The 25,000-nt window shown below is 42.8% G+C and overlaps 2 protein-coding genes and 1 long non-coding RNA gene across 6 annotated transcripts in view; all 3 read right to left on the minus strand.

Annotated features, from left to right (window-relative positions):
- The window catches only part of LOC147016407 (actin, cytoplasmic-like), a 55,947-nt gene extending 53,250 nt beyond the window's left edge, over window positions 1-2,697 (minus strand). The window contains exon 1 of the mRNA XM_085845038.1: window positions 2,577-2,697. Within this exon, the coding sequence (XP_085701164.1) occupies window positions 2,577-2,579 (3 nt within the window). The 5' untranslated portion in view covers window positions 2,580-2,697. The remainder of the gene's footprint in view (window positions 1-2,576) is intronic.
- Window positions 2,698-3,521: 824 nt separating this feature from the next.
- On the minus strand, window positions 3,522-14,628 carry LOC147016409 (uncharacterized). 2 transcript variants are annotated; one of them, XR_015049036.1, is made up of 4 exons: window positions 11,088-14,628; window positions 9,780-9,870; window positions 9,101-9,419; window positions 3,522-7,517 (listed from the first exon to the last, which is right to left on the minus strand). It is a non-coding gene; the product is annotated as an uncharacterized LOC147016409 (long non-coding RNA). The 2 variants fall into 2 exon arrangements; XR_015049035.1 differs by having other exon boundaries at window positions 9,667-9,870.
- A 4,679-nt stretch (window positions 14,629-19,307) lies between these two features.
- LOC147016410 (glyceraldehyde-3-phosphate dehydrogenase 2-like) overlaps window positions 19,308-25,000 on the minus strand; it is an 8,566-nt gene continuing 2,873 nt past the window's right edge. For all 3 annotated transcript variants that reach the window (XM_085845043.1, XM_085845044.1, XM_085845042.1), the window contains exons 5-11: window positions 24,024-24,114; window positions 23,358-23,476; window positions 23,007-23,088; window positions 22,760-22,911; window positions 21,631-21,793; window positions 21,425-21,522; window positions 19,308-19,607 (exon numbers count right to left, since the gene is read on the minus strand). In XM_085845043.1, coding sequence (XP_085701169.1) covers window positions 19,535-19,607; window positions 21,425-21,522; window positions 21,631-21,793; window positions 22,760-22,911; window positions 23,007-23,088; window positions 23,358-23,476; window positions 24,024-24,114 — 778 coding nt within the window. In that variant the 3' untranslated portion in view covers window positions 19,308-19,534. The remainder of the gene's footprint in view (window positions 19,608-21,424; window positions 21,523-21,630; window positions 21,794-22,759; window positions 22,912-23,006; window positions 23,089-23,357; window positions 23,477-24,023; window positions 24,115-25,000) is intronic.

The following is a 25,000-nucleotide window of genomic DNA, read 5'->3' on the forward strand; positions in this document are numbered from 1 at the left end:
TTTTGTGTACAGAGTCAAGGCTCGTGGAAAAGCGAGAATATTAAATGGTTCAGGACGCAACAGGACAAAAGGAATGGTAGTGTGGGTCGGGAGGGACACCAACAGCAGAGTTGAAAACCAAAATAGAGGGGGGTTTGGACAAACAATGCCTGGGGTGGGGAGGAATGGGATGGACAGGATGGATACAGAAAGAAACAGCTTCTCCCATTCCCCCTTATTCCGTCCGTCTGTCTGTCTGTCTGCCTGTCTGTCACATCCCCTCACTTTCTTCCACTCCCCTCTCCCCCTCCCCACCCACAAACCAAGGGTTCAGGAACCATGTAGACCAAAAGACCCTAAGGAGGTCACCTCCTATGTCCTAGGAAATCACCTATTGAACTCTTTAGCTTTGCCCCCTATGTCGGGAGGTGGAGTGAAGTCTGAATTCGGCAGAGCACGAAGGTGTGGTTGTGGTTGTTTTGTTGTTGCGCTCTGGTTGTTTCGCTGTGCTCGTACTACCCATTCCCTTCGGATACTCCCAGCATGGATGCAGTCTGGGGGAGATTGGTCCAGCCATAATTATATATTTTTTCTCTACGATTTTCAGACATGGATGTACACAAACACAAACGCACACGTGCACAGACGCACACATACACACACCCACACACCCCTTATTTTATATCCATAGTTGTTCTCCCTTTGTTTTTGTTGAAGTCGTCTTGACTTGCCATGTACATACATTAAATATAGACATCGTCCACCCCCTGTCCTTCCTCCACTTTGCTGGTTCTATCAGTGTCGTTGTTCCTCTTATCTACTGAATATTTACTCCATGGATGCGTGAAGCGAAAAGCAGGATGAAGCAATTGGTTCACTCTTCTCTGTCTACAGATGTCAGGTTATGCTCGATGAATTTCTCCATTTCAATTCAATGTACGATGTCCCGTCGCAGTGCTTTGCTTTCCATGTTCACGCTTGATGGGATCATCGGACGATCTTGTTCCAAGCACGCAACACATTCTTCCGACGCATACCTTTATTTGGGTGGTGTATTGGCAGTTGACAGCTCTGTGACGGAAAACATATTTAAAAAAAACACATGAAGTTATGTGCATGAAGACAAACATACCTACTGCTTATAATTCAAAACACCTCACTGCACTGAAAAACGTGGGGACAGAAATACTGCACACACTGTAAATGGTGGGGACTTGTAATACCCTCCCCCACCTGGAGGCGGCGCTACACGATACACATTCACATGGAGAATTTGCGTCCCTCTCCCCCCCCTCCCCCCTTCCACCTCCCCAAGATAACCAGCAAACATAAAAACACCCTTATACACTAAATGGGGTCGTGCTGATGGTATGTAGCAAGTCTGGATGTAATTGGGCCAGAACTGTGGGAGGAGTAGCGCAACAAACAAACACACAAACACCGGTCTGTGAATTATTTAATCAGGATAGCTTGTTGTGCCTTTGTGTGTGCAGCTGTTCTGACATGAGTTATTTACATCCCGATAGGAGGTGTCTCGTGCTTTCTGTTTCTACCTTATGGAACCTACACCTGTCTGATTGACTCAGTCCCACCATTTTTAAAGCCATTCGTGTGGTATCCTTGGTCTTGGACATTAATATTGATTCATTCTCCATCCAAATTGAGCTGTCCTCTTTTATGAGCCATTCTAAAGAGCCTTCTTTGCTTATCTCAAATCTGCCCAACTCTCACTTTTTTCTTTTTTCTTTTTCATACCTTCCTGCTCTTTTGTCGTTCTCCAAGTTGTCGGTGCATATCCGTTGATATTTCCTTTTATATTTTTTCTTTTTCTAGTTTTTGCAATCATTCACTCAAAATAGAAAGTTGCACGATTTGTTGCCGTTTCGGTTTCTTGTGCAACGTATTCCATATGCACCTGTTTTTGCTAGGTGAGTTCGGGATACCTGCGCTTGTTGTCGTCTTTGTGTTTGCACACAAATTGTATTCGGTAGCCTGTTTAACTTTTCACGTACTCGGCCAATCCTCCTGTTATCATTCTGCACACTTGATCGAGTTACTTTCCTTGTTTTGATATCTCGGTCAAAAGGTCAAAACTTTCCTTGTTTTGATATCTCGGTCAAAAGGTCAAAACTTTCCTTGTTTTGATATCTAGGTTGTTGATTTCTGATTGTGCCCAGTTGATTATTCTGCAGGTGTCCTGGAATACTGGGATTGTGAGTTGGTTTATGGCTTTGATTTTGTTCCTAGGGAAAAGGTAAGTTTTCAGGATCAGCCTCGTTCCACACAGGCATTCTCTGGCAATTGTTTTGTCCATTTATTATGACACATTCTAATCTATGTGATGAATTACATGATCGCTGGTGCTGCACCCTGGAGCATGTTGTCCTATCTACGAGTACGTATCTCGATAAACCCATGTGAGTGCGTACGGCACCTGATTCAGCAAGATACCGTCGATGAGTTTCTAAACCAAAATCATTTTTATTATGAAGATAAAACAAGGTAAGATGTGATGTCATCGCGATGCATGACATCACGAGGGGAGATAAAATAAATTAATAAATAATTGGGACGAGTTTTCATTCTCCAAAACTCACCATCTGACGGTCTCGCCTCCTTGAGGCACTTGTGATGTCGAAACGTCGATTACAGGTGTTTCACAATCAAATTGACGTTAGATTGCAAATCCCTCCTCTCAGCACCTGTGGCTGAAAACCTACCCTGCACACTGAGCCACTGAAAGGCTGGGTCTGGAGGTTTCACAAGTCACCATTTGATGGAGTGTTAAACCAAAAAGGTCAACACGAGCTTCAGGAGGTCTTAAAATAGAAAAGTTAATAAAAGGAAGTGAGATTTGTAAACGAGGCAAGAGTAAAGGTCAAGTTTAAATGAGACATTCACTTTGGTCTTACTAACCAGTCGTTTAAACGGGGCATCAGATCCTCAATAATGTTCCGCGTTGAAAGACGTAACAAGAGGAGGTTCTCAGGTTTGAACCAGACAGTGGTGCCACAGAATTTTTTTTTTCTTCAACATAAATCAACTTCACACAATTCTTCTCCAACGAGACGCAAACTTTAAAGATGTCAGTGCCATGACGGCTCAGGGGGTTAATCCAAGTGGACAAGACCGCAAACCCTTCACGTCCCAGCTTTCATGCTCATGTAGATCCAAATCTAAAGAGGGATTTGATGGAGACCACGTGGGAACCCCACGACCTCTTTTGGGAATCTCCTTCCACTTTGCAAACCGCATTCGTACTGTGAGTTCCGTTACCAGGAACTTCAACGAAGACACAGTGATTGCTCGATCCCTATGGGACGAGGAGGGGGAGTCGACCAGGTATGTCCACTGCACTGCAGGACAATGGACACCACCATACAGGATGCAGAGCCAAGTGCACCACCTCAGCCATCTTGATGGTCCAGAAAATATGCATAAGGGGTCTAAAGGAAATCAAGAGCACAAAACCTCTTAAATGATGGAATATCGTTTCAAGCAAACAATCAGGAATAAAAGAGAGATCCAGGAAAGGTGTCCTGAGTGTTTCAGTGTGCATTTTAATACATTCGATCCACAACAAATGGAATGTTTAAGGTGCTCGGACAGGGAGAGGCAGAAATAACCACGGCAACACCCCTAAAAGGTAGCAGCATCTATACTAGTGCAGACGGTAGACCAAGAACCAAGTGGTGAGATTATGCAACATCAGCAGCCGCGATGAGCAAAGCGGAGTTCTTGGATCGAGCGGGGGAAGGAGGAGCTCGGAGGCTCAAACCTCCTGTGCCCACATGTAGAGCATGAGATCAGCGACACGGTTACTGTATCCAAACTCATTATCGTACCTGAAACAGAACAACACGAGTCGTCACACGACTAGCTCGACACTCGGTTAACAGATTCAGGGAAACGAACACGACCAACTCGTGATGCCACTAATCCACACAGACGTGTCACAAACGGATGTCTAACAGTCGCTGAGCGACGCATTGCAAAGCCAAAGAATGGAACACAGAGAAAGCCGCAACAAATCTCCCAAAAAGCTTAAAACAAGCTCAAATGAGCTAAGATCCTCGTCCTCTTAATGATGACGTCATAAAAACGAATATGACGTCATTGTGATGTATCAGGTTTGCGATAAATTATCCGTGCTAATGCCCGTCTTGATTCCCGCAAACAAAATTCAAACAGCTTGCCTAGTTTCGGAGATAATGGTATAGGCGATTTCCATTAGCGGCGATATGACGTCAAATTTTTTTCTCGGAAGAATTTCCAAAATCGGAGATGGTTACTGCCTGCGCGTGGGCTTTCTGCATATACATGGCAAGTTTCACGAAGATCCGATGAAAACTCTGGGTTGTGAAACCAAAAATGTCAAAAAATAGGAATGACGTCATAAAAATTGATATGACGTCATAGTGATGTATCATATGTGCGGTAATTCATCTCTGCTAATGCCCTGTTCGATTCCCGCAAACAGAATTCAAAAGCCTTGCCTAGTTTGAGATAATTTTTTAGGAGATTTCCATTAGCGGAGATATTTTGACGTCATAACTTTTTTTATAGGAGGAATTTTCAAAATCGGAGATGGTTACTGTCTGCGCAGAGTATTTTTACATATGGCTAAGTGCATGTAAGTGGTTACCACTCTGTTTCAAAAATGTCAAAAAATGAAGTTCGTTCCATTGCCTTCTCACTACATTTTCCTGAAAGTGTAAGTCTAACTGAGTTCAGAACAAAAAACCGTATAGCTTAATTACATATATATATATACCGAAATATGATACTTTGAAGAAGGGGTACCTATTCTGATGGTTTTGTGAGTTTTCAATGAAATTACCTAATTTTTCTTTTTTGGCAAAATAAATGAAAGTCATAGTATGTAACTTATTCTTGCAACTAATCTAATAATCAAAATACCAATTTCTGGGATTATTAAGAAATAATACATTCCTATTTTTTTATTACTGCTCTATTCAGTGATTGTCAGATGCTGAAAAGCACTAAAAGAGAGAAGATTTATCAAACAAATTCTTGGACGTAAATTTTCAATTCAATTAATTCTGGGAGTAACAAAAAGCTCTCTCATTTCTCCAAAACTGTTTTAACTGCCATCTAAGTTAATAAAATATTTTTTAAATACCTGGAAAAATATTTCAAAAATTTTTTAAAGAAAAATATTTTTTTTAATCAAATTCAAAAAAGTGTGACGTGCAGTCGGACAAAAATGCAAAATTACTCGAAACCAAAGCCATGCAAGTTTTCAATATTTTTTATCCTATTATATCTATATCACTGTGCCCCATTTGTGAATAAATTTTAGTGAAAATAATCTGATGCACAGAAGAATAAAAGCATTTTTTGAAAAACGTGACGTTGAAGTCGGACATTTGGGTTGGAAAGTTCAGTCAAGCCGCTGTAATTAAGTATCCACCCGGATCATCTCAATTTTTTTTTACATTGATTATTGATAATAAGTTGAATAATTTAAGACACGTAAATATGAGTTATTGATAAACTCGTCATTTTGTTTTGGGATTTCATAGTCCCAGGCTCTAAAAGGGCAATAAAACAAGAAAAAACCAGGCACAACAAATCCTGCCCATTTCAGGCATAAAGTTATTTTGGGGATCAAATTTAAATTTGATACATCCTTAACCTGAATGTTGATTATAAGGAATAGAATAAGGAATATTTTAGTCTTAGTTTGAAGTCAATTAAACCATTTTTGACGAAGTTATGAGCGAAAAACGATTTTGACCTTTTTGTGACCTGACCTTGACCTTATTGGACCCAAAAGTTAATGGGGTCATCCAAGGTTCATTACCCACCTGTGGATACAATTTGACAGTGTTTGAGCCAGCCGTTTTCCCATAAAGTTGTATTTTCATAACCATGTTTTAGTTTTAATGGAAAATTTGTGATTTTGACCGATGACCATGACGCCCAAAACTTCAGACCCTACCGATCTTCACAAATGTGCATTTTTCACTATAGGATTGTTAGGATTATAAGTGACAAATAGAATAAGGTTAACTACAAGCTTAGTTTGAAGTAAATCAGATCATTTTTGACGAAGTTATGAGCGAAAAACGATTTTGATCTTTTTGTGACCTTCACCTTTGATCCAATTGGACCCAAAAGTTAATGGGGTTGTCCAAGGTTCATTGAAACAAGATTTTCATAAATATAAACAAGGTTCATATTTTAAGGTGAAACAAGAAAAAAGGCAAATACTGGGCATGTATATTCAATAAAAATCCTGTAGATTCAGTAATATACATCATAGACCCATGAACCTATATATTTTAAGGTCCTATGGAACACTGTCTGTGAAATGAACCAAATTTCATGACCAGTAGTAGTCTTTGTGACTTTCAAAAATGCCACTCAAGTCAGGGTATGCCTTAAAATATGGGTGGTAACCACTTACATGCGCTTAGCCATATATACGCCAAGTTTCAGGAAATTTCGATGAAAACTGTAGGCTGTGAAACAAAAAAGTCCACAAGAAGAAGATGAAGAACAACAATGTGAGTCAGACTTAGAGATCCTCCACGAGGATCTAAAAAGTAAAAATGTGAAGCTTTGGGTGCAAAGCAAGCAGAAAGGGCCAAGTTCACAAATCGCATGTGATGCTCGAGTAACCAAAAGGAGCAGCACAATGTTCAGGGACTAAGATGTCCCTGAGATGCTTGTTATCACATGTGTAACTACAAGGGCACTCGGTCGAGCGCATCATACTCCATCAGGCTGAACAGCTTACATTTTTTATCCCACCGATAGACCGCATCTGAATCCAGATTTGAACCAAAATCGAATCGGCTCGTTCTTGTCACACACCCAACCTGTCCACGAAGTTTTGTCCAAATCCATTCACAAATGTTTGAGATATTATGCTCAGACTGACAGGAAAACATAACCTCCATCTACCTATGGTGGTGGAGGTAAATATAGAGTACAATCCCCCCTCCACGACACACACCTCCTTTGCCTTCTGTTTCATTCAATATTTTAAAATACAAAATGGAGGATCACAGGAGAGCAAGGAGGCAGAGGGCAAGGAGCAACTTACTGAGAATGGGGCAGTATGTGGACACAACAAACAAGGGAAAAAGAGTAGGGGTGGAAACCTCCAAATAAGAGGGTTGGGTTAGGTAGGGTTAATGGGGATGACCTGATGTATCCTTCCCTTCCCTCAGCATACACCCTAAACAGAAGGTCCCAAATTGCATGCAAAGCCACAACATGCCCGGTTAATCTCCCAGAAACAAACCAGGAAACAAGCTTGACAAAGTTGTCGTTCAGGACAATTCTGACACCGGCATCAAACTAACCCTAACCCTAACAGGTCATCCTCAGCCTCCTCTTGGCAGCTTCACAGGCTTCAACAAACCCATTAAGTTCTGGGATGACTTTGCCCACGTCCTTGGTGGTGCCGGAATGATGTTTTGGGCCGCGCAACGACCATCGTGCCAAGAATTACCGCTCGGTCCATCCACGGTCTTCTGGGTGGCTGTGTCGGCATGGATTGTGGTCTGTTCAACGGAAACATCAATTTACAAGTGAGACCAACTATTCTGGCCACTGCAGACAATCTTTGTAAACAACAATATGGTCAAAAACGACACTCTTACCATGAGGCCTTCAACAATTCAAGTTATCGTTGATGTCCTTGGCAAGAAGAGCCAAGCAGTTGGTAATGCAGGAGGCATTGCTGTGAATGACCAAAAAACAAAAAAAAAAACCCCAAAAAACCAAAATCAACACCCGATGGAGCACGTACCTCCACCGGGGCTGAACAGTTTGTTTTGTCCCACTGATAGGCCGGATCTGCATCTGGACCTGAACCGAAATCAAATCGGCTTGTTCATGTGACCTACTCAACCCATCTACCTCGTTTTGTCATAAATCATCCGCAACGTTTTGAAATTTCTTCCTATATTATCATCTTTGGCCACATCTCTCAATGGTGAATAATCACTTAAAATACATCTTTTTTTTTAATTCTCTTATCCAGATCCGTATTCGAATCTTCACCAAAATCAAATCAATTCTTCGTCCTCACACACACAACCTGCCCACGAAATTTCATCCAAATCCATCCGTAACTTTTTGAGATATCCTGCTCACAGAGACACAGACAGACAGACACGTGAAAAAAAAACCTCCATCCACCTTCGGTGGCGGAGGTATAAAGAATGTCCATCAGGGGTAACGTCGTCTTACATCAGGAAACGAAATATCAAAAAGTCACAAAACTAGAAGGGCAATCTGAGATTGTAGACCCTCGTCGGGACTTGTTTTGTGTGGTGTATTTTGTCTACCAAATAAATGGAAGGATGTACTCAATGAAAGGTCTAAAAAGTTGAAAGCCATAAGGGTCGAAAGGTCTGAAAAGGTTTAAATGAATCTAATGGGTCTTAAAACGTCTCGAAAGGGTCCACAGAGTTAGGGTGGTGGGCTTTGAATCCCACTCGGGTGTTGAATTAATACCAGGTGGGGTTGACTCTGCCTGTCACCCTTCCAAGGTCAGCAAAATGAGTGACAGCTTGCTGGTATCCTGTGTCGGAGTGGCGACCCATCCAGGATTGTACCCAATAGCCAAGGAGACTGCTTTGACAGCATCAACGCTCTGCACAGAGTATGGTCCCAATGGGTGGATGGATGGATGGATGAGTCCACAGGGTTTTAAAAGGTCTGAACGGTGTGAAGGTCATAAGGCCAAAAGGTTGAAAATGGTAGAAAGGAGTATCAGGGGTCTTGGAGGATACAATGTAATGAATACACATTGTCATTTTTGTGCAGAGACAGACAACCAAACCAAACCAAACAGAGAGACAGAGACAGAGAGACAGACAGACAGACAGAGAGACAGAGAGAGACAGGCAAGTGGGACCAAATGTAATACCCTGTCCTCTGGCGAGGGTAATAACCAACACTGATGGGGACACGAGAATACAGAAAGGTCACGGTCAAACTAGCGTGCACAGGTTCTTGCAAAACACGGATAGTTGGCCGGGAGGGATGTCCGAGCATGATGACCTACCAAACTCATCCACAAACCAAACAGGTGCGAACACCACGTGACGATGAAAATAAATGGACTAGTGAGACTCACCTGACGAGGTACATCGTTTCTGAGTCGTAAGAATCCTCATTGACGCCCATAACAAACATCGTTGCATCGGGCGACGACGGGAAGGTGACGACCACCCTTTTGGCAGCACTTTCCAAAAATGGACCTGTGCATAGAGGGACGTGTAAACTCTGATACTCGAGCATCACTTTCATCACAAGGTCGTCGCCTCCCCTCGGGGTGTTCCCACGACTGGACCGCTGTCAAGGACGAATTCCATGACCGGCACCTGCAACACTACGTTCCAAAGGTGGCCATTTTGACCACAAGTCCTCGGCACATTCATACAGCTGTGGTCCGCCTGCCAAATGTATAGTAAGGGTATCGTGATTCATTCTGTGGTCCTTCATACACGATCTATGAAGACCGAAGGCATGATGACCAAATGGTTAACGGACACCATCATCTAAGGAAACTCTCAGAATAGCCATGCTATCAGTTATGTATTCTGGCGAACCCTGCTCCTTATCTTGGATTACCAGACAGAGTCTCTGCTTGCAAACCTAACTCAGCATCTTATCTCACATTATTAGGAATAGTCCATTTACCAAGCTAGGTAAGGGCTCGAGTCTGCACTCCAAGAGTTGCCCCCAACTGATGTAATCCACCACTTCACCAACGGACAATAAGCCTTCTCCACTTGTCGATGGTCACGATTCACCGAAGCCTTCTCGACGGTCACAAAGACCCCGGTGGATTCCACGACGTACGTGGCACCAGCGTCTCTCCATGGGATCTTACTTGATTTCATGCTGTGGAACAAGTCGATAAACTCAAGTCCATCGTGATGCTACAAACACGAATGCATGCCGAGACCATTTTGTATTCACCAAACCAATCCTCAGGCCCATTCATGTCTGCAACCAAACGCTTGGCCAATACATAGACCACCTGAGTTACCGATGCTACGGTTTACAAACACGTCCAATCAAGTGAGATCAAGAGGGAGGGATGAGGTGTGCAGCAAATTCCACTCAATAAGCGACGAGGACAGAGACAAAGAGGGAGCTGGAACAGAACTCAGGAGAGCACACACCTCCACCAGGTGAACAGTTTATGCTTTGTATCCCACTGATAGGTCGGATCTAGATCCAGACATGAACCAAAAATCGAATCTGCTTGTTCTTGACACCCAACGAACTCATCCACCTAGTTTTGTCACAACTCATGCACAACTTTTTGAAATATCACGTTTTATGTCGTTTTTGGCCCTGTCTCTCAATAGTGAAGAATCACTTGTAAATATATTTTTTAAACCCTCATACCCAGACCTGGATCTTGATTTTAACCAAAATCAAATCAATTCGTCCTTGTCACACTCCCAACCTGTCCACCAAATTTTGTCCGAATCTGTCGACAACTTTGAGATATCTTGTTTACAGACAGACAGACAGACAGACAGACAGACAGACAGACAGACAGACAGACAGACAGACAGACAGACAGGGGTGAAACCATAACCTCTGCCCACATTTTGTGGTGGAGATAGCAATGAAAGGTAACAGAACACACGCGAGTTTAACATTCCCACAATGGGTCAGATATCAGCAAGAAGGGAGGATTTTGGATTTTAAACGAACCAACATCAAGAGATGCACATGGCGGGTCTTTACGAACACCACAGTGTACTTTAATCCATGGCCATGAGCAACAAGGATCCATTTTATCACATCCCCACCAAAATATTCATTTAATCCAGGAGAAGATACAATCACCTCCTGCATCACGAGACCTCAAGGTTCATGGTGAGTCCATGAGATCAGGGATTCCAACAAGACATTCTGGTTCGACAACACTTCACGAACACCGTAGTGTACTTTAATCCATGACCATCAGCAATAAGGATCCATTTTATCACATCCCCACCCTCCTCTCCCACCAAAATATGCATTTAATCCAGGAGAAGATGCAATCACGTCCTGCATCATGAGACCTCAAGGTTCATGGTGAGGGCTGGTAATCGACTCACCGTTGAAAGACTGCGATGGGGGTGACCCTCAACGACCAGCTGTGGCCATTCTCAGGCTCCACCTTCCCAGGGAACCGCCCGTGGATTGGAATCGTACTTGAACATGTAGGCCTGTGGAGGGATTAAAAACACCGCACGGCTGGAGATAGAGATAGAGATAGAGATAGAGAGTCATTCCATGAACGATAACCTCAACACAACAAAAAACAAGTAAAAAGACATAAAATGTCCTCGCCCTCATTGTTTTAGTAATTTTCCTGTACGGAGTTCAAGGGCAATTCCAAATTCATGTCCAACTAAAATGGCCGCCAGTCTCCAAGTCAGCCATCTTTGATGGAATCACAAAACAAAGTGAGGGCCACGTGTATGCCGTCGTGTAACTGTGCGTGTGCCAAGTTTGAACATCGGTAAATGCAGGTCTGAGGAATGGTTGAGGACGTGTTCGACAACGAGTTGTGTTTTTTTTACAACTAAAATGGCCGCCAGTCTCCCAGTCGGCCATCTTTGATTTGATGTCGAGAAAAATGGTGGGCATACGTCTGCCTTCGTGTGTTGTCTTTGTGCCGAGTAAGAATAAAATCGGTCCATACGTGTCTGAGATATGGTTACGGACGCACGCACGGACACGAATATCGAGACCAAATCCATACGCCTCTGTTTCGGTGGGGGGGGGGGCTTATCCCATGGGCTTGTGATGAGCCCCCGTTTTTGTGGGTATGCAAGTCCAAACCCGAAATAGAAAATAAAATAAAAACTACATTTATGGTCAAGAGAGAAGTCTGCAGGTTCCACTGCCACCCTTGGGTACATCATTTGTACAAAAACGTCACCAGGTTAAGAGAGATGACAACATTGTCAGAACTTGGACAGGGTGTGAGAAAAATGGACAAACCGGATATAACGATTACACGTCTACTTAGCTGGGGGGGGGGGGGGATTTATTTATTACATACGCAAAAATGGTGGAAATTTGGAATATCTATTGGCCGTGCTCAGACTTCTGACAAGAGCAGGCCATTGTGTGCCGTGGAAAACGTGGAACAGAGACAAAAAAAATTTTCCCACTTTCTCTCTGACGAGTGGCCGAGTTAGGCCTTGAACAATACGAAAGAAATTCAAGATACAACACAAACAATGTATGATTTAACATAAAAAGGACAAATCTGGTTCAGAAAAAAAAAGAATATATATAATCTGTTTTAGTAAGGTGGAAATGGGAACCCCAACGGATGCAAAAATATCGGAACCGTTGATCCATCCAATCAATTCATTTATTTACATGCAGCCCACGGGTGCTTGGCTGCATCATTTCCTGGGGCACAGCTGTGCCGCTGTTACTAATACTGGTACTCATTTTGCCGACCTCAGAAGGATCAAAGGTGGAGTCAACCACCCTGGTGTTAATTAAACGTATGACAGGGACCTGAACTCAAGCCTCAAAGATCTTCAGCCAGGACAGAAAATCTGAAAAGATACCTCATAAGAAAGGTTGAGGCATTTCTTGTTAAAAGTTGGCAACAAGTGTTTTTAACCTAATTCAAGTATGCTGAATTCAAAAATGCTTGTTACCAAGCTCAATTTTGACTCTTTGTTGTCCAAATTTACATTTTAAAGTTGGTACCAAAATTGCCTCGTCAGCCCGATAATGTATTTTCTTTATCATATTCCAGCATGATCATCCTGCAATTTTTTTTTTCACTTCACAAATTACATGCTGTTAAAATTGTTTGGGTTGTTATTTATAACATTGTATCAGAACAATCAGCAACATTGTGATATGTTGCTATGTTCCAAAATGCGAAGATAGCATTTGAACGCCTGTAGATTTGCCACCTATGGTCAAATTAGAGCTGACTTTCTGCAAAATCTCTCCTGTGGTTTTTACTGGATCGGTGAAGGTCAGGATGTATTAGATATGGGCTCTGTTTCATAAAGATTCATTGGGATTTTATCAAAGTGCAGACATGTGTTGGACCAATGAACTAGCCTTTTTAGAAATAGCTTGTGAATTGTTACCTTAAATCAGAAGGTAACATATTTGTTACTTGTTTATTAAATTTCATGAATTATTTTATTTTAGATTTGGAGATTTTCAGTTTTTGGAAGAATGCAGCACCATGAACATCAACATGCTTTAGTTAAGTTTCAACTGAACTGATCTGTTTTGCATAGAACAATAGGTAATGAAATTGGTATTCTGAAGTTTGGAGAATAGACTGCTGCCAATGGTTGATGTGATGATGTCAAGTTCCCTGATATTCAAATATAACAATACTTAAGTAATTCTATTTAAGGTAGCTGACGTGAAGCTCAAGTTTTATGATATTTAAACATTAGCATACCTAAGAAATTCTATCCAAGATAGATGATGACTCAAATTTTTTAAATATTGAAACATCAGTATAATTAAGTATTTCTATCCAAGGTGGATGATGTGAAGCTAAAAACTTTGTGATATTTAAACAAAAGTCAAATAAAATATTCTATCTAATGTAGATATCATGTTCAGGTTGCATTTAATGTGTAATGGTTCTTTTTTTATCTTACACAGATAAACGATGGAGCCAGTGTTGAGCCTCAAGCGACCGAGTGCTGTTACACACAGTCTCTGTATCCTGTGCCAAAAAAGACACAAAAGAAAGCTTGCGAGAGGCTGGGGAGCAAGGTCTGAAGACCCTAGAAACAGCAGCAAATGCTCGAAAGAAGCTCCGAGATGACAAAAACAGGATGCGATTGACAGGGTTGAGTCTACACTACATTCCAACCCAGATTCATTTGTGTGGCATAGATGTTGCTATGCCATGTTCACAGATAAAGGGAAGATTAAGCATCTACAGTCTTCGAGCTGACTCATGTGGTGCATCATCCAGTTATGACAGTCAACACCAGAGAACAATGCCCTAAGCACATCAGAGAGTCACTCCTGCACCATTCTGTTGATTGGATGAAATGTCTTTTCTGCCAGAAGGATGCGAATTCAATTAGCTCAACCAATACGTAAAAAAAAAAAACTGAAGACCAAACTGTGCCTTTGCCCATCAACTGGAAAAACTTTCTGGCACTCCCACAAAACAAAGCTGATCTTGCCAGGTTTCTTTCCCAGCAACTGATTGAAAAGGTGCCACAAGAAAAAAAATCATTATAGTTGCTGGAGGATTTGATGACGAAGATGAGGTCCAGTGTACAAATCCATCAATAGATGTTTTGAGTCTCAAAGCGAAACATGAAGAAGCTGATACATGTCTCACACTTCATTGCCTTTATAGTGAATCACAGGATGTAGTTGTGTCAGCACGGGACACAGATATATACTTGTGCTGCTGTTGGCACATTTCAATAAAATGCCATGCACCAACCTCTGGATGAAATGTGGAACAGCACTGAAACCAAAGTACATTCCAATACATGAGATCAATGACTTATCTTATGTATCATCTGCATTGGAATCACTGCTTGCCTTTCATGCCCTAATGTGATTCAGTTTCCTACATAGAAGATCTTCCAGCAACACCATCAACTGCTGAAAGATCTGGGAAGAGGTTTTTTTTTTTTTTTTTTTTTTTGTATACCTTGGTCGAGGCTCGTATGAGAGCTAACACACAACTCACAGCAATGAGGCATGAGACAAGAGGGGCGGGAGTGGAAGGGACAAAACATTGGGGAACAGACACAGGTGAAATGTGGAAGGGAGAGGGATGGGGATGGGACGGGGAACATGGCGAGGGGAAGATGGACATTAAAGGGACTTTCAGGAAGGAAAGCAGGAGAATTGAAGGAAGTGGGCTTGGGTGGATTATCGGGGGTAGAAAAGATCGAGGATTTGGATGGGGGAAGATAAGAGGTGGTGGTGAACAGCTGTTTTGAAAGCCTGGAGGGAAGAATGGGAAAGAATAGAGTGAGGAAGTTTATTCCAAAGGCGGGAAAAAAGAGGAATGAAAGAGTGAAGATGAGCAGTGATTCGTGATTTTGGTAGTTTTACCAGAAGGGGTTGTTGGCGGACCTTGAGCGCCCTGTGGAAATGTGGTTGGGACAAATCGCAGAGAGAGCAGGGGGGCAAGGCTGGAGAGGAGTCGGTAGAAGACAGAAAGACCACCGACCAACCTGCGGTGATTGAGTGAGAGGCCCAAAGACTCAGCTTCATTGCGGGAGATGCCAATGATCTTAAAAGCCCTGGTTTCGACAGCGTGAAGTCGAGAAAGGTGGGAGGCAGGAGCACCAGCCCAGAGGGGAGAGCAGTACTCCATCAGGCTACGGACAAAAGCTTTGTAAGTGGTCAGGAGCTCAAGAGGGCCGAGGAAGGACTTTGCACGACGGAGGATTCCCAGTCGGCGACTGGCTTTTGAGGCAAGGTTGGAAATGTGACTTTCCCAGGAAAGGTCATGGCAGATAGTGAGACCCAGAAGCTTGAAAGAAAAGACTTCTTCCAGAGGATTGTTGAGAAAGTGGATGGGGGGTTTTGTAAACGGTCCTTTCGAAGAGACATAGTGAGAGTGTGAGATTTGTCTGGATTGAAAGACATGTTCCACGTGTTGGACCAGTTTGTGATTTTATCCAGATCTGCAGTGAGCGAAGAAGCTGCTGCTTGCCGGTCTGAGGGATGACAGATGGTACGGCAGAGGGTGGAGTCATCGGCAAAGAGAAATAGAGGATTTTCCAGAGAGTCCGAGAGATCATTGATGAAAACCAGAAAAAGAACAGGGCCCAGAACGCTACCTTGAGGAACTCCAGCCTGCACAGGAAGAGGGGATGAAAGAACTCCATTTAGGGCCACACGTTGACTGCGACAGGAGAGGAAGTCTGCGAGCCATGAGTGGAGATGGCCTTGAATACCATGGGCAGAGAGTTTGGTGAGTAGGGCAGGGTGCCAGACTGTGTCAAAAGCACGTGATATGTCCAGGGATACGGCTCGGATTTCCTGTCTGGCATTGAGGACCTCCATCCATTGATGGGAGAGCAGTAGCAGCATATCTAGGGTAGAGTGACCTGGTCTGAAACCAAATTGATGATTGGAAATCAAGCCATTGGAGAAGAGGAAGGATTTCATGTCTGAAGCGATGATGGATTCCATAACCTTGCTGATGATTGGGAGAAGGCTGATTGGTCTATAGTTACAGGGATCTGTTTTTGCACCTTTTTTATGCAGGGCAGTGATGTTAGCAGATTTCCACTTTCCCAGGTGAACTTAATCAAAAAAACAATAACAGCTGCAGAATATATGGTCTCGAGGAGGTGGATAGTGTTAAGGCAAGAGTCGTATACTTCACTCGTTCGCATTCATTGTCCTCTCTTCCTCCAACAAGTGATGCCCTCTGCTACCATATCCAGCGATCACATTACCAAGCAATGGTGTGGTTGCAAGCATGCTGTGCATATCCTAACTTACCTGAACCTACTGCATTAGGGTGGAAACTCATTGATGGAAAACTTACTCCAGAGCTGATGTCTCTCCCAGCAGTGCCAGAAAGTTGCATTGAAGTAATTGCAAGTTGTTGTAAAACAAGGTGTAGTATAGATCGATGCAAGTGCCGTGAGTCAAGCCTCTTATGTACTGGAGCATGCAAGTGTCATTTGCTACCAGAATCATGTCTGAATGTTGGTGAATCATAGACTAGTGAAAATGTTACAATTATATTTGCTGCCACAAGTTATCCTAAACATTCTGCTTTATTTTCTCTGCGATATTCATATCAATCTGCAGAAGTCGTATTGAACTTACATGAACATTTTACTAAAACACAGTGATATATGTATATATATATTATATATTATATTCAGTTTCTTGCTCAATAAATATGTGGTCATTTTCATATCTACACAAATGTGATTTCAATTAAAAAAAATGATGTTTATAATTATCATATATATTATTTCCGAGTTTGTGGTTTCGTGTCACGCTATCTTCGACTTTGTTCTGCGCTCGAGTTACGTGATATCCGGCTAACATCATCTCAAAGACCATATGAGGTGCATGGTACAAAAAAGTAAATAAAATGGTTCTGAAACAGTGAAATTGTATTCCACTTACTGCATGAAAGTAAAATTACTACTGATACTCTGCATCAGTTCCTTTCTCAAACACACCCACCCCAACATGTCACGCAGAGCGTGGGTTATGCTAGTGTCAAATAAAACACAATAAATCTGCAGTTCCAACATGTGTCACAGTCAGTCATCATCAAAAGTACTGCAAGTTCTGTAAGTTGCAGAGCACATTGGGTATTAAGAAATGTTGTTTTACCACTGCAAAATATGATGTTTTAGTGTAAAATATATCTATGAAATACAAAGGTTGCAGTACTGCATGTACAAGTGAAAAATCATTTTCTGGCAAAAAACAAGCGTTTTGACGTATCGATTTGAGTTGCTATTTTGAAGCCTGAATACTCAAAATTATGCTTGGTAACAAGCAAATTTAGATTCAGCACACTTTAATGATGTTAAAACAGCTTATTACCAACTTTTAACAAAAAATGTCCAAAGGTGCTCAGTTTCTGGATTTTCTACCCTGGGTATCTTAAGCCAGGTATACTAAATCAATCATTTTTAACCATCATTAAGATAAATAAATAAATAAAAAACAGGGCAAGATGCAAGGTGTGTCCTTACAATGCATTGCAAATAAAGGATGGGGGGGGGGGGAAGACGAGTTATTGCCAGAAACGGACCGAATGATCTCAACTCCTTTAGCCACTTGTGACGTCGATGAACATCCCTTAAAAGGTCGGGTGAGAAATGTTGATCACAAGTTAGTGTTGCAATCACAAACGAACATTAGATTGCAAATCCCTCCTCTCAGCACCTGTGGCTGAAAACGAACCCTGCATGCTGAGACTGGAGGTTTCACAAGTCGCCATTTGGTGAAGTGTTAAACCAAAAAAGGTCACCACCTGAGCTTCGGGAGGTCTTAGAGAGGTTAAAAGGAAATGAGCTTGTAAACAAGAGTAAAAGGTCAGGTTTAAATTGGACAGTAGTCCACATGAACCGACCCAACTACGTGCCACCACTTGCACACAAAAGAACCAAGACCCACACTTCTTCAACACGCAGATTTAAGAGCTCTGACCCTTTATGCTGATGTAAATCCAACTCTAAAGATCACATGGTACTCTTCCACTTTGCAGCAATGACAGTTACATTACAAAAGGAATTATAACAGAAGCCAACCTACGATTTTGTCTAAATGACATTTTAAAATTGATTGCCAAGCAAGGAAAGTAACAATAGAAGAAAAAAATTTTTTTTTGGTAAGATTCGACCAAAATTCAAACCACCCACCTCACAGTCTGAGCTAATGCTCTAATTTACACCGAGCAGTCTCGTACACAAGATGACATCCTCGTGGACTCATCAAAACAAAGAATATAAAGCTGTGCCATGTTCCCAATTCCTTTTGTTTATGTTTGTACCATATCCTGATGGTGTGTAGACTGTGCTTCCCTGCTGGAAGCTTGTACATGTTGCAGCATTTGAGCCTGGGAGGAACTGATGAAATCCATCAAGATGGGTTCGTCCCAACATCTGTTCTTTTCACACTTCTAATTCTCTTTATCCATTCCAATTCTTGATTTTTCTTTTTTTTACCATCTGTCAAAGGAGAAATGAATTATTGTATAAATTTTTCTGTAAGGCGCACTTGGCTGCATCTGGATTGGTTTGAGGGGCGGGGAGCAGCAGTTGAAACCCAAATCTTATCCAGGTTCGTCCTCATGACTCCATATTTGGTCTTTACTTCTTCGGGTTCATTCTTGGTATTCCGTTTGATCTAAATATAAAAGGTTTCTCTTAAAAAAATTAAATTAATAAACGTCAACCAGGTAGGTCCAATCCACTGCAGGACAATGGCCTGTACATGAACACCACCCTACTGTAAGTGACAGTGTCAAGTGCACCTGGGAATCAGTTGAAGGTGCTGGTGATAACTTGCCTACTCTTCTTCAAGAGACCACATCGGCTCTTTAACGTCCACCAATAAATATTAACAAATACACACCCAGCTAAAATGAAGGACGAGAAGTCCAAAGGCAAGCTGGGAATCAAACAGCTCAGCAGTGAGCATTACCTCAAACATCTTGATCGTTAAAATAAATAATAATAATTAAAAAATAAAATAAAAAAAACACAAAAGGTCGAAAGAAAATTAAGAGCACAAAACCTCTTAAATGATGGAATATCGTTTCAAGCAAACAATCAGGAATTAAAAAGAGATCCAGAAAAGGTGTCTGAGTGTTTCAGTGTGCATTTTAATACATTCGATCCACAACAAACGGAATGTTTAAGGTGTTCAGACAGGGAGAGGCAGACATAACCACGGCAACATCCCCAAAAGTTAGCAGCATCGAGTGCAGACAGTAGACCAATAACCTAGTGGTGAGATTATGCGACATCAGCAGCCGAGATGGGCAAAGCGGAATTCTTGGATCGAGCGGGGGAAGGAGAAGCTCGGGGGCTCAAACCTCCTGCGCCCACATGTAGAGCATGAGATCGGCGACACGGTTGCTGTATCCAAACTCATTATCGGACCTGAAACAGAACAACACGAGTCATCACACGACGAGCTCGACACTCGGTTAACAGATTCAGGGAAACGAACATGACCAACTCGAGATGCCGTGAACGAGCGACACCCCGCAAAGCCAAAGAATGGAACACGGAGAAAGCCACAACAAATCTCCCAAAAGGCTTCAAAAAAGTAAAATGGAACGCATGGCTGCAAAGTAAGCAAAAAGGGCCAAGTTCATAAACCGCATGTAATGCTCGAGTCACCCAAAGGAGCAGCACAATGTTCAGGGACAAAGAGTCTCGGATGCTCATCACAGACAAGAATGGCACGACCTCCGCCGGGCTGAACATTTTGTTTTGTATCCCACCGATAGGTCGGATCTGCTTCCGGAACTTAACCAAAAATCTAATCAGCTTGTTCTCATCCACCAAGTTTTGTCCGAATCGTTTCATAATTTTGAAATGTGTTATATATTATTTCAGGCCCTCAATGGTGAAGAATCACTTAAAAAAAAACTCAACTATTCAGATCTTCACCAAAATCAAATTAATTAGCCCTCATCACAAACCCAACATGTCCATAAAACTTTTAGATGTCCTGCTCAGACAGACAAAAACTGGGGTGAAAACAACCTCCGTTCACCTTTGGCGGCAGAGGAAACTAGAACACTTGGTAGAGCACATACCTCCACCACACTGAACAGTTTGTTTTGTATCCACGGATCGGCCACACCTGCATCCGGACTTGAACCAAAATCTGACATTCTGGTCAACGCCCCAACTCATTCTGCCATAATCTATCAATAGCTTTTTGATATATCATGCTATACATTATATCGTTTTTGGCCCCATCTCAATGGTTGGGGGGAGGGGATTTCCTTAAAAATTCGCATTTAGCTCTTTACCAAAACTGAATAAATTTGTCCAGGACTCTCACTCAATGTGTCCACCAAGTTTCACAAAAATCCGGCCGTAAGTTTTGAAATATGCTGCTCACAATCAGATAACTCGTGGTTAGTGGTGAATGCATAACCTCTGTCCATCTTTGGTGTGGGAGGTAAATACAACAGAACAATTCCATCCGCTACACTACCTTGCCTTCTGCACCCTTCCATATTTACATTTTTATTATGTACAAAAATGGAGGATCACAGAAGAGAGGGAAAATATAGGGCAAAGAGACGACATACTGAGAATGGGGCAACAGGTGGAAACAAGCAAGTGAGGGAATGAGAGTAGGGGTGGAAACCTACAAATAAGAGGGTTGGGTTAGGTCGGGTTAACACGTTGACTGCAGACTACGAGTATACTCATAGTGCTGGGTGTATCAGATTCTGCCACTATGAGTATTCTCAGAAAAGATTATGCTCTTGTATTGTAAAACAGAATATGCTGCCGTGCCAGGTAACTCAGCAAACAAACTGCTGGCAGTTCAGTCACCACAAGTCGGTGTAATAATCATGATCATCACCATGAGAAGTTTTGCCTCTTTAAACACTTGGTACTCAGCACACGATGTACCATTAACAATGACGTAATACCAACGTCAATTCAGTGCTAAAAAAGAGTCCTACGAGATAACTCGGACCTGGCATACAGAATTGAAAATCTTGTCCCACTGCCAGCTAGAGTTCTCGCAACATGGGTTTCCTCATCAAAGGGTAAAATTTGAAAATATGGGATATGCACGTGCATACATGGCTTGGCAAATGGGAGTGGTGTACACTGTAAGAGTTGGTGGTTAATGTGTTAATGGGGGATGACCTGATGTACGTATTCGCTCATACCCCCCCCCCCTCCTTGCAAACACATGTCTGGTTAACCGCGTAAAAACGAACCAGGCAACAAGCTTGACAAAGTTGTCGTTCAGGGCAATGCCGGCAGCAGCATCGAACACGGACGAGAAAGTGCTGCTCACAAAGTCCGTAGAAACCACCTGGCAAGAGGAACAAACGAATGAGCATCAGTCTCAAAATACCATCGACGATTCAAATTGCAGCGAAACATTCAATGCGGACACCACAGACTCCGCTTCCCAAATTACCTGCTCATCCGTGTATCCCAGAATGCCGTGCATGGCTCCGTGTGCAGCATCATAAACCACTCGTTTGATTTTCTCATAGCTGGCGGAGCGGGAGATCCGACACGTCAAGTCCACGACAGACACGTCGGGAACCGGCACACGAAACGCCATGCCAGTCAGCTTTCTGTGGTGAATGGGAGTCACAGAGAGGGTTTGGTGAGGTACATTCCAAAGGTAATGGGTTCCCAAATGATGCAAATTAGAGATCATAAATAGAGCAAAAATAATGCCATTTAGGAAGCCAGCCCCTGGGTTGTCCCACTTGAGAACATCATGCTGGAATCTCAGGTTCAAATCCCATATACTGTGCCAATACATCCATTTCATAAATATCCTTGGAATTTCGGGAAAAGTGTTACAATCTTTTTATATCCTTGATCATTTCATATGTAGCTTGTGGCTGCTGGTTGCATCAATGCTGAGAGTGCAGCTGTGCTGCTGATGCAGTGCCCAGTTTCCAGTAAGCCGGTACTTATTGTGCTGACCGCAGCATGATGGACTGAATCAACCCACTTGGTGTTAACAGCAAGACGGGGCTCGAACTAAAGACCCCAAGATCTCAAGCCAGCCAGCTTAACCGTCAAGCCAACACCAGGCTTGATATCCTGGAATTACGTGTGCAACCTCCTCCATGAACCAGAGGTGATTATCAAAATCAAAGCAGAGCAAATAATTTTATCACACAAGAAAAAAGGTGTGTGGTGTGTATGTGCATGCTTGGATTTATATACAATTCCACACCCTTTGAACAATCCCCACCAGGTTTTGCATACTTGATATAGTTTACGAAAGTTTAAGTCACACGATCTTGAATAATCATACAAGGGGAGGCAAACAAAAATCCCGAAGCAGCTCAAGCAATGCAACGAGTTTGCAAACCAAACTAGGAAGTTTACATCAAATAGTTAACCAGGACAGTATGGTGCAGATAAGGAACCGAGCTTTCCGGTTAATTCACAACTTCCGTTGCACGTCGTCAAACTAGGTTATTTCATCAAAAGCCAAGGCCATCAATCACACTTCCCCAAAACCAAATGGACTTTAGGTCATCCTCAGCCTCCTCGTGGCAGCTTTAAGATCTTCAACAAACCCATTCAGTTCTGGGATGACTTTGCCCAAGGCCTTGGCGGCGCCGGTCGAGGCCGGAATGATGTTTTGGGCCGCGCAGCGGCCATCGCGCCAAGCTCTATTGCTCGGTCCATCCACGGTCTTCTGGTTGGCTGTGTAGGCATGGATTGTGGTCTGTTGAACGGAAAAATCAATTTACGAGTGAGACCAACGATTCTGGCCACTGCAGACAATCTATGTAGACGATAAGGTCAAAATGGGACTCTTACCATGAGGCCTTCAACAATTCCAAAGTTATCGTTGATGACCTTGGCAAGAGGAGCCAAGCAGTTGGTCGTGCAGGAGGCATTGCTGCGAGAGAACAACAAAACAACAACAACAAATAAAGCATGTCCGTCAGAAGTAAAGCGAGATCTTGAATCAGGAAACAAAACACCAAAAACTCACGAAATAGCCAACAATGATGGGGAACAAGAGAACACAGAAAGGTCACGTGACAAGCGTGCACAGGTTCTTGCAAAACACGGATAGTTAGCCGGGGGAATGTTCGAGCAAAATAACCTAACAAACAGGTACAAACACCATGTGACGATCAAAATAAATGGACCCATGAGACTCACCTGACGATGTGCATCGTTTCTGAGTCGTAAGATTCCTCGTTAACACCCATAACAAACATCGGTGCACTCGGCGATGCTGCGGTGATAACCACCCTTTTGGCACCACCCTGCAAATGGGCCTGTGGATAGGACATGTTAACTCGGATCAGATACTCAAGAATCACTTTTATCATAAGATTGCTCGCTTCCCCTCGGTGTGCTCCCACAGCTGGACCGCTCCTGGTCATGAAAAAAAAAAAATCACACTTTAAAATACATAACTCTAAAGGTGGTCGTTCCGACCACACGGACTCGGCGCATTCTTACAGCTGTGGCTCACTTGCCAAATTTGATCGCGATTCATACCGTGGTCCTTCATACACGATTTATGAAGACCGAAGGCATGATGACCAAGTGGTTAACGGACACCATCATATAAGGAAACTCTCAGAATAGCCACGCTATCAGTTATGTATTCTGGCGAACCCTGCTCCTTATCTTGGATTACCAGACAGAGTCTCTGCTTGCAAACCTAACTCAGCATCTTTTCTCACATTATTAGGAATAGTCAATTTACCAAGCTAGGTCAGGGCTCGAGTCTGCACTCTAAGAGTTACCCCCAACTGATGTAATCCACGACTTCAACGGACAATAAGCCTTCTCCACTTGTCGATGGTCACGACTCACCGAAGCCTTCTCGACGGTCGTAAAGACCCCGGTAGATTCCACGACGTACGTGGCACCAGCATCTCCCCATGGGACATCACTTGGTTTCATGCTGTGGAACAAGTCGATAAACTCAAGTCCATCGCGATGCTACAAACACGAGTGAATGAAAGCTTTGTGCGGTTGGAGTGCATGCCAAGGCCATTTTGTATTCAGCAAACCAATCCTCAGGCCCATTCACGCCTTAAACCAAACGCTTGGCTAATACATAGACGGTCACCGCCTGAGTTACCGACGCTACTGTTTACAAACACGTCCAATCAAGTGAGATCAAGAGGGAGGGATGAAGCGTGCAGCAAATTCCATCAAGCCAACTGAGCGATGAGGTAACAGAACACACACACACACACACACACACACACACACACACACACACACACACACACACACACACACACACACACACACACACACACACACACACACACACACACACACACACACACACACGAGTTTGCCATTCCCTCAATGGGTCAGATATCAGCAAGAAGGGAGGATTTTGGATTTTAAACGAACCAACATCACGAGATACACATGACGCGTCTTCACGACCACCACAGTGTACTTCAATTCATGGCCATTAGTAATAAGGATCCATTTTATCACATCCCCACCCTTCTTCCCCACCAAATTATTTTTTTAATCCAGGAGAAGATGCAATCATGTCCTGCATCATGAGACCTCAAGGTTCATGGTGAGTCCATGAGATCAGGGATCCCAACAAGACATTCTGGTTCGCCAACACTTCACGACGTCAAGTTCAAGGAACGACGTGTCGAGTTAGTCTTTAAAGCATTTTGTGGTTCAAACTATTCAAAGGGTTGAAGAATATTACACATGATGGTGGTCATGTGGAGTGGGGTGTAAGCTCGTACACCATCATTACTGCTGTGCGATAGAAACCATTATCAAGCCCCGATCACGGGATCCATACACGA

Source organism: Eptatretus burgeri, chromosome 11, assembly GCF_056783735.1.
Source record: "Eptatretus burgeri isolate ZD-2024b chromosome 11, Ebu_testis_v1, whole genome shotgun sequence".
Lineage (NCBI taxonomy): Eukaryota > Metazoa > Chordata > Myxini > Myxiniformes > Myxinidae > Eptatretus > Eptatretus burgeri.